The 18,662-nt window shown below is 46.0% G+C and overlaps 1 protein-coding gene across 1 annotated transcript in view; it reads left to right on the forward strand.

Moving 5' to 3' along the window:
- Positions 1–18,662, forward strand: part of ANKIB1 (ankyrin repeat and IBR domain containing 1) — a 101,740-nt gene that overhangs the window by 39,862 nt on the left and 43,216 nt on the right. Inside the window, exons 3-6 of the mRNA XM_075827690.1 lie at positions 1,816–2,116; positions 5,180–5,362; positions 8,324–8,441; positions 17,601–17,809. Of these exons, the coding sequence (XP_075683805.1) occupies positions 1,816–2,116; positions 5,180–5,362; positions 8,324–8,441; positions 17,601–17,809 (811 nt within the window). The remainder of the gene's footprint in view (positions 1–1,815; positions 2,117–5,179; positions 5,363–8,323; positions 8,442–17,600; positions 17,810–18,662) is intronic.

Here is an 18,662-nt window from a genome sequence, read left to right on the forward strand (position 1 = left end):
ATGTAAGAGGCGGCCGATGTTTGTATATAGGATTATACAGAACTGTAGAATAGGAAGCCGGATGTGGGAGGGTTAAAACTAAAGTTTATCGCTATTCGCTGTTACAACCTTTCAACATAAATACTTTTGCTTAGCATTTTTTTTCTTATGATTTCGAGTTTTCTTCTCCGATCACATCCAAAGCTGCATACAAAACTCTTGTTTTATGTTACCACAGTGACATCACACACCGTTCTACTGTAAGGTAACATTTGCTCAAAGGGGTTGTCTCAGAACAGAGATTGATGGTACAAACCTCAACCTTTCTTCTTGTTGCTGGTTGCCTACTAATGATGGGGTCCAGGAGAGTCCTACAGACATTACTGCTACATATAATATAATGATGGGGTCCAGGAGAGTCCTACAGACATTACTGCTACATATAATATAATGATGGGGTCCAGGAGAGTCCTACAGACATTACTGCTACATATAATATAATGATGGGGTCCAGGAGAGTCCTACAGACATTACTGCTACATATAATATAATGATGGGGTCCAGGAGAGTCCTACAGACATTACTGCTACATATAATATTTGTTAGCAGGTAGTATCGGGGGAAGAGGTATCTGGAGACAGGCCTATAGGGATACAGATGGGAGAATGGACTCTAGAAGCTGGGATGTTAGAGTTTGAGGGTAGAGGGTCTCAGAATCCCAGGAAAGTTGACCAAAAGTTGAGGCGAGTACTTTAAAGAGGACTTGTCATCCCTCCTGACATGTCTATTTGAGTAAATAATTGTATTCCCAATGAAATGACAATTCTGGAGCATCTTTTCTTAGAGCTCTGTGATTTGCAGTTCCTCTGTTATCCCTCCTAGAAGTTAATGAATAAATTGACAACTGGGCATTACAAGTTGGGGGTGTGTCCTCCTTACACAGACTGACCATGACCAATCGGTGCTCCGTCTAAGACTGTGTAGGGACACACCCCTATGACAAGGAATGGTAACACCCAGTTATCAATTTATTCATAAATTTCTAGGAGGAATAACAGAGGAACGGCACAACACAGAATTCGAAGAAAATATATTACGGAATTGTTATTTCATGGGGGAATACAAATATTTACTATAATAAACATGTCAGAAGAGGTGACCGGACCTCTATAAGAGTCTTTCACCAGGTAGACCCTTTGAAGGAAGAGCAAATTAGACGTTCTCTCTGATTCTCACCGGCATCAATTTAAAGCTAGTTAATGGGGAAGGAACAGTCTTCTCAAAGTAGTAATGTGAGGGTACCCTAACGCAAATGCAGGGGAATCATGGGACCAAATACAGGTTTTAAAGGGGTTATGTGGGGACCAAAATTTGTCCGTGTTTTCACTGAGTGCACGCGCTAATATACATTCCGATCCCCCGTCGCGCTGGTTCTTAGATTTTCATAGATTTTTATAGCGCTGCTGGGGGACCGGATGTCTAGTTGCACAGTCTTCTTTGACGACAACACGACTTTGTCCTGTGACCGGCCCCGCTATGTACAAGCAGGAGCAGTAGTGCAGCTATTATATAAAATACAGTGGGGCCGGTCAAGTGACAGTCGTATCGTCATCAAAGAAGACTGTGCAACTAGACATCCGGTCCCCTGGCAGCGCTATAAAAATCTATGAAAATCTCAGAATCAGAGCGACGGGGGACCGGAACGTATATTAGCGCGTGTAATATACTCACATACTGACGTGATGATAATTTTCGCTCCAAACTTAACCCCTTTAAACTGTCAAATGTTCTTCATTATTTCTTGGTCATAAAGTTCTCTGATGTTTATTCTTGCAGGGCGTTTCTCTTCGGGAAGGATGGGAATCCAAACAAGCGTAACATTCACAACGAGAGTTCTATGCACTTGCTTTGTATGGGAGCCCATCTCATGATCTCAGAAGGTGCTTTGGATCACCGCTTACCCCGGCTCGGAGATGACGATCGCAAGAGATCTGAATGCTTGAGGATGATCCTAGAGTGGAAAGGGGCGAAGCTTGACCACGGGGAATACGAAAGGGCTGCTCTTGATGCCACTGACAACAAGAAGAATTTATCCTTGCACTATGCTGCTGCCTCAGGGATGAAAATTTGCGTAGAGGTAATCCTATTCTTCTTTAGACTCTTTGATGGGGACCATCAAGTCTGGTCATATGTTTGAGGATAGGAACAATCATAGTCTAATAAGAGGTGAAGAGATCTGACATGTAATGTTACTATTAATTATGTCCTGCCTGGTATATAGATTGTTTAAAGGCGTATTCCCAGAATGGCCAATTATCTTTCCACAGCATAGGTAATAAGTGCCTGATCGCCGGGTGCCCCACCACTGGGACCCCCATCGATCAGTAGAACGGGGGTTCCCAGCCCCCTGTTCCTCCGCACTGCGCCCCCTGCAGTGAGGAGGATCTTGAATGGAGCGGTGAATGCGCACACCTGGTGTTGCTCTATTCAATGTCTATGGGACTGACGGAAACTGCTGTACTCCGCTGTCTCCGTCAGTCCCAAAGACTTTGAATGGAGCGGCACCGGGCATGCTCAATCACCGCTCCATTCAAAGTTCACAGCCATCGTGTATTGAGGAACGAGTGGTCCAGGCTCCCCGTTCTAGTGGTCCCAGTGGGGCACCCGGCAATCAGGCACTTATTACCTATCCTGTGAATAGATGATTATTGTCCATTCTGGTAATACCCCTTTAAGGTCCTCAATATTAATGGTTGTAGAAGTGGTCTGCAGGATCATATTATATGCCAGGTGTTTTCAGGGGGGTATCTGAACCCCTTGATATGGGCATTTGTGGCAGTCGTATATTTCCAACCTGCAGTTATTTGTTCAGTGGGTGGACAAGTTACCAAAACCATCAACCTCTGCCACCCAACAATAGCCAAGTGGTAGAATCTTCTTCTGTGGGCGGCTTCTACTAAACTCTCCAGGGACATTCAAGGAAAGTCATCATAGATCAAGAATGCCTATTACATTAATTCCCAACCCTTTTACCATGGGGGAACCCCATCTCTACTGTTTTATGTTGTGGAGAAGCCCTAACCAGGTTCCATGGGACCCTGATTGGGGGAAACAGGCCTATAATGTGTGTGACCACCTTTTCCCAACCACGGATGGAAACCCCTCTCTCAATATAGAGCTTCAGATTTGTGAATGAAGGATCAAACCATATGTAAGACTTTTCAGGCGAAGCCACGTCTCCAGGAGCCAATGTTCATTCAAGAGCAGAGATTACTCCAGTTGGACATGGTGCTACGGTCGAAGGCAAAATAATTTTTTACCACTGTATCTCAAATTGATCAACCTCTGCCATCAGTTATTGGGTGGTTTTCTATAAAAACAGCGCCACAACTGTCCATGGGTTGTGTGTGGTATTGCAGCTCATTCCCACTCACTCCAATGGAGATGAGCTGCACTATTAGACACAACCTATGGACAGGTGTGGTGCTGTTTTTGGAAGAAAGATGCCATGTTTTTCTGATCCTGGACGACCCTTTGAAGGGACATGTAAGAGGAGCCGCCATAGATCAAGTATGACTATAACCGTAGTTACCAAACTTTTACAAAATTTCCCTACCTAGGAAACGCCTACAACTATCCCATCCCTACTGTTGTATTGGGAAGCCATAACCAGACTCCAGGGACTCCATGTGTCACGTCCCCCAACTCCCCACCGCCGTGTACTCACCTGTCACTGGCGTCCTGGTCCACGCTGCTCCCCTCTTTTCTATTCGGCAACTGGCGCCTGCTCTTTCCACCGACGCTTCATCCTGGTTCCCAGTGCGCGCGCGCTGACCGTTGGTTTCTTAAAGGGCCAACGCGTGCCAAAATTCTAATTTTCAGCTGTCCCTGTTATAAAAGCCCTTCCCTCTCTGAATTTATTGCCAGAGCAATTTGGTTCCCTAGTGTTTCCCTCCTATCTTTTTTGCTATTTCCCGTATATTGTTTTGCCTGTTTTTTTTTTGTTTTTTTTACCATCCGTGCCTGCCACCTTCCCTGACCATTTGCTATATTACCGTAACGAACCTCTGCAGCCTGCCCTGATCTCTTGCTCACCAGACCACTCTGCACCTGTTACATCAGACGTCACCAAGAGAGACTACTCTGGGGTTCCCCTGCAGTGAAGTCCACGTCCCTATATGGGGATTAAAGGGTGAAGACTTGGGGGTCCTTTAGACTCTGCTCCCCAGAGTAGCCCCAACTCAAATCCCATCATGACAAGTTGGGTTCACACCGCCCCCTGCTGGCCCTGTTAATTCCATGGGCTCCGTGAAACCACATAACCCTGTTGGGAAACATTGGCCTATAATATGGGTGACTACCTCCCAACCGTGGCCGGAAACTTCTCTTAATGTAAAGCTTCAGCGATATAAATTGGAGGCAATGTGGGTTTTGAAAAAAAAAAAAAATCTTCACTGGAGACTTGAGATTATTTATTCGGCTTCTTTTATTTTCCGTCTTTTATTTCTATTAAACCGACTGAGTAGTTTACACTTAAAGGGATTGCAGCATTTATTTTCAGTGCATTAGACATGAAGTAAAGCTCTTCAAGATGATTACAAAATGTGTCTGCCATTTCTAGAGATGCTTTAATCCAAAGTTATTGCATTTCGGTGATCGGTATTGACTTAATTAGATCTTGGCTGCATTGAAGATAGATTCGAGCTGGGGACGAGGCTCCATTTATGTCGGGTTATGAGAAGTGCTTGTGTGCAGGCGGCAGTGTAAATTGCAGTAAGAATTACCAAATTGGTAAGTAAGAATTCTACAACTATAAATTATAGGATGATGTCATCGATGCCATTTAAAGGGACACTAACTCTGAATTCAGCAGCGTATAAGTGCAGGAACTGGAGATACGTGACATAAAGTAGTCATTATGGGGTCAGACATGTTTCTGGACTCCTTGACGATCGTCCCGTTGAAGAACAATACAGTCACAGATTCCCATTAACCCGAAATGGCTGATAACAGAGAATAATAGACTATTCAACTGCATAACCAATGTGGATCAGATAGACTTTAGGTTTGGTATCTCTTAACCAATCAAAGGATTTGGGTTTTTTTAAATGTTTTTTTTAGTTACATTTATATTTTTTTAGTCTTTATTGTTGCGGAATCCTTTGGGATAAACAGACTTTTGGGCTTTTCTCTCCCACAGCTACTGGTGAGGAATGGAAGTAACCTCTTTGCTGAGAATGACAATAAGGACACCCCATGTGACTGTGCGGAGAAGCAGCACCACAAAGATCTGGCTCTCAAACTGGAGTCCCAGATGGTCTTTTCTCGAGACCCCGAAGCAGATGATATAGAAGCGGAGTATGCGGCATTAGACAAGAGAGAGGTACTCAATGCTTCCATTCATTCTCAATTCTAAGCGTCCATCTGTGAACATGTAGAATTAATCTACATAAAAAGTTGAGTAACTTGGTAAGTATAGTACTTATACTTGCATTGTTACTGCCTGTATTATAGTCTTGAGCTGCATTCATATTTCGGATGGCTTCAGAGCTGAAATCACCAAGGTTGTCTAGTGCCCGCATAGAGTTTGTTCATGTCATTCGCATTCTGAGTAGTACAGGGTTGGACAAAATCTGGTAGAAAGGTTTGGTGACCAGTGTAAAGCATGGAGTGGATGCCGTCACATAGAACTCCTGCCAGGCAGAGATATGGCAGCATGTAATGGGACTTCTGTTAGTAGAAACCAATACAGGAAACTGCATACAGCAATAGGATGCGTGCATATAGCATCCAACCAGCAGAGGGTGCAATGCTGGCACATGTGGGGTGATGGGGGGGGGGGGGTTAAGCCGTGCTCTGACCACTGGGGTGAAGGCTGAGGGGAGTCTTGATGTGGCTGCCCGCTTAGGCTCTGTTTACACTCCATTTTTCTTTTGATCGGAGGCATTTGTCTTGATTATTCCCCGACCTATACCTCCAACAGAAGGCTGTGCCGTGCCTTATTATTTAGGCATACAGTGCCATACGTCGCCAATAGATTCCCATTGTAAAAACGTACAAACCAACCGTATATCGCAAGGTTTAATTTTTATTACTGGATGAGTCTGTACACTATGCTTTCCTATAGAGTTAAAAAAATAATAATTATGCCAATGCATACCAGCCCGTTGTATGCCAAAAGGGCACTCTTGGCATATGCTGGGTGCATGAGGCCCTATGAATAAGTTTTAAGTATGTGCCGTGAGCTTTCACGACACATACGCCGTAAATAATTAAAAAAAAACTAAGTGTGAACAGAACCCTAGGAAAGAGGGGATTGCCCAGCTTCGATCACCTGTAACTACTGTGGAAGAGAGGGAACCACAGAATAGTGAATGCAGCTCTGGAGTATAATACAGGCGGTAACTCCGGATCAGTACAGGATAAGTAATGTAATGTATGTACACAGTGACTCCACCAGCGGAATAGTGAGTGCAGCTCTGGAGTATAATACAGGCGGTAACTCCGGATCAGTACAAGATAAGTAATGTTATGTATTTATTGCGACGACTTTTTATTCAATATATATTGTGCGTGCGTGTGTGTGTGTGTGTGTGTGTGTGTGTGTATATATATATTTGTGAATTTGTGCTCAAAAGTGAACATATGGTCTCTCTACGCCGCCGCCGTTTTCCGTTGTTTCATTTATGGTTTTTCCTCCCCACCTTCCAAAAGCCAATAAATAACATTTTATTTGAATTGTTTGGACTTTTACGGATGCGGCGATACCAGTTATGTTTTTTTATTTATTTTTTTATTTACATTACTTTAGAGGATAAATGGAAGTAGGGAAGTTTTTTTTTGAACTTTTAATATCATTTTTTTTTTTTAGATTAAAAAATACTTTTATTTAAGAAATTTAAACCTTTCGTTGTCCTAGGGGATTTGAACAAGCTGTTGGGTGTTTGCTGGTAGAGCAAACTGCAAGGCTTTAATGCATTGTACTTTTTACTGGCTCCTATTAAAGAGGCCGTAACATACATTCAGCCCGTGAGCCCGCTTCATACTCCCCCTTTGCGGACGTGACGTACAGTTACGTCACGTGTCGCCAAGGGGTTAAGCTGTATTTTATTGTACAATTAGGCCGGCATTGCGCATGGGTTATGATAAGTGTTGAGATTATAGTACCAAGACAATCAGACACTCATGAAGGCCACCCCTGTCCATATGTCCCATTAAAGGGAATGTGACGCTAGAAATTTTTTTTTTTAGTTAAACAATTAGTGTGTAGGTGATTAAACATTGTTCTAATTTTTAAAAATTTTTTCACGAGTCAGGAAATATTATAAATTAGATTCTAATTTATAACATTTCCCAGTGACGGTCACTAGATGGAGCAATTCCCAAAATTGCAGCATTGCATGTGGTAAAGCAACCACATTGCTTTATGCTGCAAAATTTGAGAAAACTCACTCACTCTAGTGAGCTCTCAGAATCCCCCCTCCTTTATCCTGGCTAGTGCCGGGAGAAACGAGGGGATTGACCGGTCAAACCTCCTACACTGTGTGTCGCCATTTTTTGAGCTAACACACAGTGTAGTAGGTTTACATACACTAGTAAACACACAGTAAAACACTTACATACACAGAAATCACTTACCTGCTCCTGCCGCCGCCGCTCCCTCCGGTCCGTCTGCTCCGTCTGCTACCTCACGCTCCAAGTGCACAAGTCCGGAAGCCGCGACCGGAAGTAGTAATCTTACTGTCCGGCCGCGACTTCCGGTCCACAGGAAAATGGCGCCGGACGTCTCACAGTTCAACTTGGACTGTGTGGGAGCGGCGCATGCGCCGTTCCCACACAGATGGCGTACAGCATAGTGGATGGAACGGGCCCCGTTCGCATTCACTATGGGACTGTATTCGACACATACAGAAATGGAAAAAAAAATGGCAGCCCCCATAGGGAAGAAAAAGTTCAAAAATAAAAAAAAGTAAAACACAAACACACAAATAAATATAAAAGTTTTTAATAAAACACTAAAATCAAACTGATGTAAAAAAATTTTTTTTCGTGACACTGTTCCTTTAAGGCGTATGGAAGTCAGTGAGGGGTCCGCTCTGGTGGACTCGAGCCATCAATGTATTACAGGGAACTGTAGATAAAATGTATTGGCTATATTTTAAGAGTACCTTGGTCCTATCATTTTGAACCACCGAGTTTTGGACATTCATTTATAATGAGGCACATTGAACATACTGGTCGCGCTCTCCCGGTAGATCGTAAATCCTGCGATCTATTAGTCTCTGTGTTCATGTAACTGCAGCTTTCACTATACTCTGTGTTCTTATTTTCCTGTCCCTCTCAGTCGTATGAAGGACTGCGGCCTCAGGATTTGCGGCGTCTTAAGGACATGCTGATCGTGGAGACAGCGGACATGCTGCAGGCCCCCCTGTTCACCGCTGAGGCATTGCTGCGGGCACACGGTAATTATACTGCGCTATTATAGTGTAATGTGTGAGATTAATTAACCCCTTAATGACCAGCCTATTTTAGACGTTAATGACCAAGCTATTTTTTAAGTTTTTCCATCGTCTCATTCCAAGAGCTATAACCTTTTTATTATTGCGTCGACATAGCTGTAAAAGGTCGTGTTTTTTGCGGGACAAGTTGTATTTTTTAATAGCACCATTTTTAGGTACATATTATTTATTGATTAACTTTTATTAACTTTTTTTGGGGGGGGGATAGAAAAAAATCTGACATTTTGCCACTCTTTTTTGCACCCTAAATCTACGCCGTTTACCGTGTGATATAAATAACACAATAACTTTATTCAGCGGGTTGTTACGATTGCAACGATACCAAATTTGTATAGTTTTTGTATGTTTTACTACTTTTACACAGTAAAAACGCTTTTTTTTCAAAATTATTTGTTTTTGTCTCCATATTTGAAGAGCCGTAACGTTTTTATTTTTTTCGCCGATGCGGTTGTATGAGGGCTTTTTTTGCGTGAAGACTTGTAGTTTTTGTTAGAACCATTTTGGAGTAGATGCGAATTTTTGATCACTTTTTAATCACATTTTTTTAAAGTCAGGATTCACAGAAAACAGCAATTTTTCCGTAGTTTTTTATTACATTTTTTACGGCGTTCGCCGTGCGGGTTAAGTAATGTAATAGCTTTATAGTCGGGGTCGTTACGGACGCGGCCATACCAAATATGTGTAACTTTTTAACTTTATTTTGGTTTTTTTCACATTTTTTTTTTTATTAACTTTATTAAACTTTTTTTTAAACTTTTTTACTAGTCCCACTAGGGGACTTCACTATGCGATCCTCCGATCGCTATTATAATACACTGCAATACTTTTGTATTTCAGTGTATTACTGCCTGTCCGTTTAAAACGGACAGGCATCTGCTAGGTCATGCCTGCGGCATGACCTAGCAGACATTCGCTACAGGCAGACCTGGGGGCCTTTATTAGGCCCCCGGCTGCCATGGGAGACAGACACTCGGCGATCTTATCGCCGGGTGTCGGTGGGATAAGAGGGAGCTCCCTCCCTCTCTCCAAAACCACTCAGATGCGGTGCTCGCTATTGAGCACCGCATCTGAGGGGTTAAACGGGTGAGATCGATACTAATATCGATCTCACCCGGCAGAGCAGGGACGCTCCCGTCCCTCAGCTACCTCTGGCAGCTGAGAGCAGGGAGATCTGACAGCCCTGCTCTGTTTACTTATTCCGATGCTGAGACATAAAAAGTCTATGGCATCGGAATAAGGCCCATTAGTGACCGACGTAAAAAGACTATAGGCCGGTCACTAACGGGTTAAAGAGAAGAGACTTCTAGGGAGCTTGTGCTTCTATATTAAGACTCCAGATCTACTGCGGTTCTCCTCATGCAGATCACTGGAGCTTTTTGGGGGGGTCTTTGCAGTTGTAGCAAGCAGGGAACCGATCTTGAGGTGGTATTACATGGCCCAAAGTAGGCCCGTGTAAAGGAGCAACGATCGAGACCACTCGTTGATCGGCGCTCGTTTGCTCCTTTCACGAGGAGTTCGTATGGTGACGAGCGATCGTTTCTCAGATCGCTCGTCCCCATACACTTCTATCATGTCGGCAGCGCGTCTCCCTGTTTACACCAGGAGATGTGCTGCCGACAACAATAATAGTTTCAGCATTTAACGCGATGCAATCAGCCGCTGAATACCAGCGTTTGCTCGTTCATCGGCTGATCGTTGTCCTGTTTACACAGGGCAATTATCGGGAACGAGCCTTCTGTGAACGAGCGTTTGCCCAATAATTGGTCGGTATAAAATTGCCTTAAGTATGGCATGTGTTTTAGGGGTTTCAATAAGTAAAATGCATTAGTCTGGTACCTTTTTGGTCCCGAAAGCCTGGTAATCTGGCAAAAAAATTGTCCCATGCAGGACTAACCGGAATTTGCTTAATAGTATGACACTTAACGGGTCTTGTAGTTCTGATGTGCAGTTGCTAGAGCACCAGCATGTGCGGGTCACTGCCAAAACTTGTGCCAGAGACCTTGTCATGATCTTTAGTAACCTCTGGGCAGTAGGTAAGTACATACTACATGGATGTTACATGTATGATAGGTGTCCGTGTTTAGAACATATGATAATCCAGCACCTTTGCAGCCTGTCATTATTGGGGTTTTACTGTATTTGTGTATGGACGCGGTCTGTATATACGATAAGAGGTCTGGAGCAATTGACCTTTACTTGGCCTTATCACATTTAGGTACATGCACTGCAGTGAGGTTCTCCTTTTGGAACTACTCGAACTTATATTTATTAGGAAATTACATTTGTCACCTGAAAGACTATTTTACAAGCGGGAGTGATTTGGATAATAGTGGAGTAAAGCAGCGGGGAACTGTCCCTGTGCCACCGCCTGAATATAGGCACCTTGTAAAGAGCCCAAACCCCTATGGAGCGTGGAAGAACCATCAATAGCCCAAACTATCGCAATACAGAAACTGTGATTCTCACCTGCTCCTTACATTTCTCCTATTCACCTCTTGTTCGACCACCACCAGTTTTTCGATAGATCTGGCTGATATTCCATATAAGTGTTTAGTGGAAAGAAAACCCTTAAGCAAAACCTTTTTAGGATTGTTTGCTATATTGTATATCATGACTGAAATTGCTCTTCAAAAGTCCTCAGCTCATAGAAGTGATAGCGCTATTTATCTGGGCCGGAGCGTGGCGCTCGTTATCTGGGCCGGAGCGTGGCGCTCGTTATCTGGGCCGGAGCGTGGCGCTCGTTATCTGGGCCGGAGCGTGGCGCTCGTTATCTGGGCCGGAGCGTGGCGCTCGTTATCTGGGCCGGAGCGTGGCGCTCGTTATCTGGGCCGGAGCGTGGCGCTCGTTATCTGGGCCGGAGCGTGGCGCTCGTTATCTGGGCCGGAGCGTGGCGCTCGTTATCTGGGCCGGAGCGTGGCGCTCGTTATCTGGGCCGGAGCGTGGCGCTCGTTATCTGGGCCGGAGCGTGGCGCTCGTTATCTGGGCCGGAGCGTGGCGCTCGTTATCTGGGCCGGAGCGTGGCGCTCGTTATCTGGGCCGGAGCGTGGCGCTCGTTATCTGGGCCGGAGCGTGGCGCTCGTTATCTGGGCCGGAGCGTGGCGCTCGTTATCTGGGCCGCAGCGTGGCGCTCGTTATCTGGGCCGCAGCGTGGCGCTCGTTATCTGGGCCGCAGCGTGGCGCTCGTTATCTGGGCCGCAGCGTGGCGCTCGTTATCTGGGCCGCAGCGTGGCGCTCGTTATCTGGGCCGGAGCGTGGCGCTCGTTATCTGGGCCGCAGCGCGGCGCTCGTTATCTGGGCCGCAGCGCGGCGCTCGTTATCTGGGCCGCAGCGCGGCGCTCGTTATCTGGGCCGGAGCGCGGCGCTCGTTATCTGGGCCGGAGCGCGGCGCTCGTTATCTGGGCCGGAGCGTGGCGCTCGTTATCTGGGCCGGAGCGTGGCGCTCGTTATCTGGGCCGCAGCGTGGCGCTCGTTATCTGGGCCGCAGCGTGGCGCTCGTTATCTGGGCCGCAGAGTGGCGCTCGTTATCTGGGCCGCAGCGTGGCGCTCGTTATCTGGGCCGCAGAGTGGCGCTCGTTATCTGGGCCGCAGCGTGGCGCTCGTTATCTGGGCCGCAGAGTGGCGCTCGTTATCTGGGCCGCAGCGCGGCGCTCGTTATCTGGGCCGCAGCGCGGCGCTCGTTATCTGGGCCGCAGCGCGGCGCTCGTTATCTGGGCCGCAGCGCGGCGCTCGTTATCTGGGCCGGAGCGCGGCGCTCGTTATCTGGGCCGGAGCGCGGCGCTCGTTATCTGGGCCGGAGCGCGGCGCTCGTTATCTGGGCCGGAGCGCGGCGCTCGTTATCTGGGCCGGAGCGCGGCGCTCGTTATCTGGGCCGGAGCGCGGCGCTCGTTATCTGGGCCGGAGCACGGCGCTCGTTATCTGGGCCGGAGCGTGGCGCTCGTTATCTGGGCCGCAGCGTGGGGCTCGTTATCTGGGCCGCAGCGTGGCGCTCGTTATCTGGGCCGCAGCGCGGCGCTCGTTATCTGGGCCGCAGCACGGCGCTCGGCTTCTTTTTTTTTTTTTTTTTTTGCGGTTTGTGCTTTGTTCTAAAAATTAAACCAAAAAAATATCTCTATTTACTCCTGGGAAAACTCAACTGCACAGCAAATGTAGGACAGATAGAGCACAGGTTTAGTGTCCCTTTAGCACTGGCTGTTATTATTACCCCGATCTAATGACTGAAATGATCAGATCGAGACTCGCGATCATGTATAACGTAGACATGAACCTGGGACGTGGCCGCCATGCCTGATACATGAAGCCGTCTGTAAATCCCTGATTTCCTGCCTCGCAGCCCGGAGCGAGTATCAGCGGAGCTGCAGCGATGAGTCAGCCCGGCGCGTGGAGACGGCTTTTCAGACGTTGCCGTAGTGATGTTGCTGTAACCCAGTAACACAATTGGCTGCGTGTCACCCGTCTGCACTGTATTTGGTTTCAGGAGGCTCATAGAGGGATCGTGATAAAGCACAGATACGTTTCTTGTGGCTGATTGCTTCCTACCAGAGACATTATCGATTTTTTTATGTAGAAATCCTACAAATCCAGAGTAGAGTCCACTGATGGCAAACCTGAAAGGTGACTATAAGAAGTTTCTCAATCCATATCTGTTTCTGGGAAAGCTGGGTGGTAGCCAGTGTTGATGGTGTTATAGCTTCCACCCAGCTTTCCTAGACTCCCGGATAGCAAACTACTAGTTATACAGTAATATAAGAGTCCGAATCTTGGAAAGCTTGGTGACAAAACCCTATTTTTTTTTTTATGGGGGAGCTGTAAATCATAACTCTAGCCGGGTCTAGAAAAGCTGTTTGATGACCAATACGACCACCATTACTACTCCCACGGTGCTTGTCACCCAGCTTTCCTACCTAGTCATTTAGTCCTACAGCTTAAGAGGAGCGGTCCGCACTCACCACATGTCTGTAAATACTTGCATTACCCATAAAATAATAATTCTGGAGCATCTTGTCTTAGATCTCTGCATTGGGCCGTTCCTCTGTTAGTCCTCCTGGAAATGTATAAATAGGCAACTGGAATGGAGCTAATCCGTGTTCGGATTCACAGGCTGAGTTTCAGCTGCTGATTTTCTACTGCAAATTGTCTTCATCACTTTTAATAGCAGCATTATTTAACTTAAATTGATAGGAGCTGGGCACTGATGCAGCACTGTTGCCGGGACTCGTGAGGTCACTGTTGCCGGTGCTCGGCGTCTTTCTTTGTTAATGAATAGCATGCCAGATTGCAGTGTAGACTGACACTTAGGGCGGATTTACACGAACGTGATATACGTCCGTGCAACGCTATGTTAATCTATGGGGCAGTGCAGACAGTCCGTGATTTTTGCGCATCGTGAGTCCGCTGCGTAAAGCTCACGACATGTCCTATATTTCTGCGTTTTTCGCGCGTCACGCACCCATTGAAGTCAATGGGTGCGTGAAAATCACGCGCACCACACAGAAGCACTTCCATGGGACGCGTGTGATTCGCGCAACAGCAGTAAAAACTATGAATGTAAACCGAAAAGCACCACATGCTACAAACATACAAACAGAGTGTCATAATGATGGCGGCTGCGCTAAAATCACGCAGCCGCGCATCATATGGTGATGACACACGGAGCTGTTAAGTGTCTTTTGCGCGCGCAAAACGCACACGCTCGTGTAAATCCGCTCTTACAGAGTGTGGAGATCTAGCATTGCGCTTTTGGACATTGCTCAGCAAATCATTCTGGTGGAAGTTATTCATTAGGATTCTGAAAGATTCCATATTGAATATTTACAATTAGAGACTACAGAGGTAGAGGAGCAGGGGAGGAATCACTGCACAATTAAGGTCCCATGTCCGTTTCCTTAATATCTTAAAAAAAGATGGAGGGAAGTTTGCATTTAAAGGAGCCCATTGTTTCCAGTTGGAAATCATTCTGTCCACGATCGGCACGAGAAGCACACGCATCGATTTGAGTGGAGTATCAGAAGGAACGATCTGGGTCCGTATTTCCCATCTGGGAACGGATTCCGTTGCCTGAGAAGTATGAACGAATCCAAAGCAGAATTGCTGTTCAGGATTGTAGTTGAGCTGGGTGACCACCCCTGTGGGCGCTGTCATCGTCGCTGGTTGTCACTGATACTTACTGGTGGTAGATGTTTTTTTAACCGTTTCAGGACCAGGCTATTTTGAGTCTTCAGCACCAGGCACTGTTTAGCCGTTTTTAGCACGCATCCGCTGAACGGCTATAACTTTTTTTTATTTGTTGGGCTCGCGACATGATTTTTGCCATGTTATTTTCGTGAACAATGCAGGTTTTGCATCCTTTTTTATAATCTGTATACCAAAGAATTACTGCCTGTCCGCAATAAACACACAGTGATGTACATGTATGTAATTTTGCCGGAAGGGGTTAACCCCTTTCCCTATTTGAGCATGTAGGCATCATAGAGGGGGTTCCCCGCTCAGAACTAACAAGCAGAGGCTCTCTGGTGGACCTGGTTTGTACATGTAACCTGCAGAGCTGCGTGCACTGAGCTGTTTCAATAAAACACTGAGGGTAGGGCCACACGGAGCGGCCCAGACACGGTCGCAACGCGGCTAACAACCACGCCAGCACTATGTTTGGTGTGGCTGTCAAACAGCCTGTTAGTGGCCGCACGTTAACGCGGGTAAACCGTCCCTTTATCTGCAAAATCGTGCGGCCATGAATTAATACACCCTTTATGGCCGCACGATTGAAAATTACAACAGCTTACCCCCGATTCATTCTCTATGGCAGCGCCGGAAAAAGCCGAATACTGCACTTGGTTATCCCCGGCGCTCCCATAGAGAATGAATGGAGCGGCAGTGCGCATGTCACCGGAATACCCCATAACGAGGTATTTGTCAGCCACTCCTACATAGTGCTGGCGCGGTTGTTGTCCGCGTTGCGACCGTGTCAGAGCCACTCTGTGTGGCTGTACCCTAAAAAGCTGCAGCTGCATCCCCCTCCTCCCTGTCTACTATTCACTACAAGTAGGCTTTTTTGGTAAATTTAAAGAGGGTCTGCAGGCAGGAAAAAGGGGAAATATAGACCGCTGTATGGTGAGGAAGACGACACTTTCCCCTAATAAGATATATGATAAAGTATTTTTTGTATTACTGGTTTATGCACATATAATTACTACGATACGAGATGTGTCCCTGTGCTCCCCCATATCATGTTAGGCGTCTTATTCTTAATAAATGAGGTAATTACCGTTTACTCACTACGCACTTTTACATTTGTCTCCAGGCGGCCATTTGCAGATTTCTAGGAAATGAGATTATATTAATTGCCGTTATTAGGCGCTCTATTTAGACTGTCATTGAGAATTTCTGTAACGATTAGTCGTCCATGTTGATATATGTTATTAATAAGTATTCCTGATGGCTGCTGGCAGCCGCTCGCCCATCTGTCTTTGGAGACTTGAATTTGTTAGCAGATGGCATAACGTGTCACGTCTTGTGCCAAATGGAGTCAAGTCTCGTCCGCACTTGACTGTTTTATTGTCACATGTTGGCAGATCAGACCTTTTGGGCAAATTTTGGATTTGTATCAAAGTCTGGTCAAACTTTTGAGATTGGGAGTTACAACCCGAGGTGTTGATTCCGGAAGGGTCAAATGGGACAATCGTATCCAGTCTAGACAAACCTCTGCGAGCTAAAGGCCCTGTTCATATGTGTCAGATTTTACACGGATTTCAATGTAGATTTTGGTCTTCAATTCAGATTAGGGTCCTTTTTACATGGCCGATATGGGCCGTGAAAACGAGCGCCGATCGACGAAATGGCTCGTTGATCGGTGCTCGTTTGCTCCTTTAACAAGGCGCTGTGATCGGTTATATACGGGGACGAGCGATCGTGGCTTCAATCGCTCGTACCCATACATTTCCATTATGTCACAGCGCATCTTTCTGCTTACGCGGGAGTTGTGCTGCCGACTAGCGAGCATTCTATTGGCTGCATAAGCTATACGATCAGCCGATGAACCGGCTTTTCCCCGTTCATCAGCTGATCGTTGCCCTATTTACACAGGGAAATGATCGTGTACGAGGGTTCATATGAACAGTCATTTGCCTGACCATTGGCCCATGTAAAAGGGTCTTTAGCTTTATTGAATCACAATGGGGCTAATCCTCGTGTGGATCTGCTGCACATCTGCGGCAGAAATGCCTCCGATTCCTGCTGCGGATTATGCATACTGCAAATCCGACGTGTAGCCAAATACATCAGCAGCACAAGCTCAAATCTCTCCTCTCCTGATAGTTTGCTACAATGTGTCAGTGCAGGTAAAATGTATCAGTCTAGAATGTCTGCAAATTGTAGCAAGCTGCAGCTGTGTAAGCAGGACTAGGTCTGTACAGGCTTTCAGTCTGGAACGCAACAGGAATAGATCAAGTCACTCACAGCAAACAGAGATCTAAAAAAAAAAAGAGGATTTGAAAAGCAAAGTATGTTATGGAGTTGGAGAACTTTTCATTATCCAGTAAATAAGCGTGAGTTACATAAAACCGGAAAATCCTATAACACTTTCCCAAACAGTTACGTAAATGTATGACGCATAGATGTCGTGGGGTCAGGAACGGTTTCCGGCTTCATCACAAATGTCGGCTAGAACAGTGGACATCCTGTGGTAACGGCCAAGATAACTGTGATCTTAGACATTTCTGATCTATATACGATCATTATGCCATAAACGTCTCAGATGGGAATACCCCTGTAAATTTGGTGGCCCTTGGGAGTGATTCAATCTGACAATGTGGCCCTCGGATTAGAAAAGGTCCATGCACCCCTAGTGCAGATGAAAATTAGAGCAGTTCCCTAAAGCAACCAATCAGATTACAGCTCTCATTTATCAGAGGCCCTTTGAAAAATATACCAAGCAATCTGATTGGTTGCTTTGGGTAGCTTCTCCTCTTCAGGGGTGCACAACCTTTTCGCTCTTATTATGCACCAGTTTTGATCTCCCCCTTTGTGTACAGCTCTGTGGTACATGTTGGCACTATATTCATAAACTCTGCTGTGAATTCTTCCGTCTTATGTTTTTCCTTTCTTTTATAGATTGGGACAGGGAAAAGTTACTGGAAGACTGGATGTGCAGCCCGGAGAATTGCTGCCAACGGTCAGGTGTCCAGATGCCAACCCCTCCACCCAGCGGATACAATGCCTGGGACACGCTCCCTTCTCCGCGTACGCCACGCACCACTCGTTCATCAGTCACTTCCCCAGATGAGATCAGCCTGTCTCCCGGGGACATGGACATAGCTCTGGTCAGTTATATTCAATGGGGGACGGGGGTAGGGGGATCGCCACCGCCATGGTCTTATTCCTTCTCGTGAGTTTCCTACCCAGGAACGCAAATCTGATTAGTTGTCAAATGTTTCCAAGGAGTTTTCCAAGTAGAAGGGAGAACCCCCCCCCCCCCCCCACAATGAGAAATATCAAACATTTTAATATTCTTGTCTTCCGCTGTGAGCGTATTCTGCCGTCATCAATAATAGAAGCGGTCAGAAAATGGAGACGTTCATCTTACCGTCTTTGACTTGCGGCCAGAATGTGGACTCAGCCAAGCGTTGAGTAAACATTTCCGCTATCGATGCTGCCTGAAAAGATAGAGGACACAGTAACGCACTATAATGCATGAGAGTTTACCGGAGACGTCTCACCGCTAGCGCCTCAGACTGCGGCAACATAATGCAACGGGTCATTAGGATTTCATAGTGCTGGAAAGAAAAAGGATCTGTGCAATCCGGTTGTACGCAGGGGCAGTAGTCCTAATAAAGGGACACTCCACCTTTTGGATGCATGTTTAAAGGGGTATTCCCTACTTTAAATATTTATGGCATATGCATTGGATGGATATCGGTTGCAGCAAACGGGCTCGACTGTTTCCGTAACTTAGAAAGTGGAAGGCCAGAAAACGGAGTTCAGAAAACCAATTAAAAAATTCCCAATTTAAAAAAAAAAAAAAAAAATTGCTTTATTTTGGCACCCGATAATCCAGAACATCACATAATCCAGCACCTATGTAGTTTAGTTGATGCCGCTTCAAAGATTATTACTCTATCAATTATCAGTGTCGCTGCCTATACGGCCCGTTCTCTGTACATGGAGGGATGTGAG

The sequence above is a fragment of the Rhinoderma darwinii genome, chromosome 5 (assembly GCF_050947455.1).
Source record: "Rhinoderma darwinii isolate aRhiDar2 chromosome 5, aRhiDar2.hap1, whole genome shotgun sequence".
In the NCBI taxonomy this organism is placed as follows: Eukaryota; Metazoa; Chordata; class Amphibia; order Anura; family Rhinodermatidae; genus Rhinoderma; species Rhinoderma darwinii.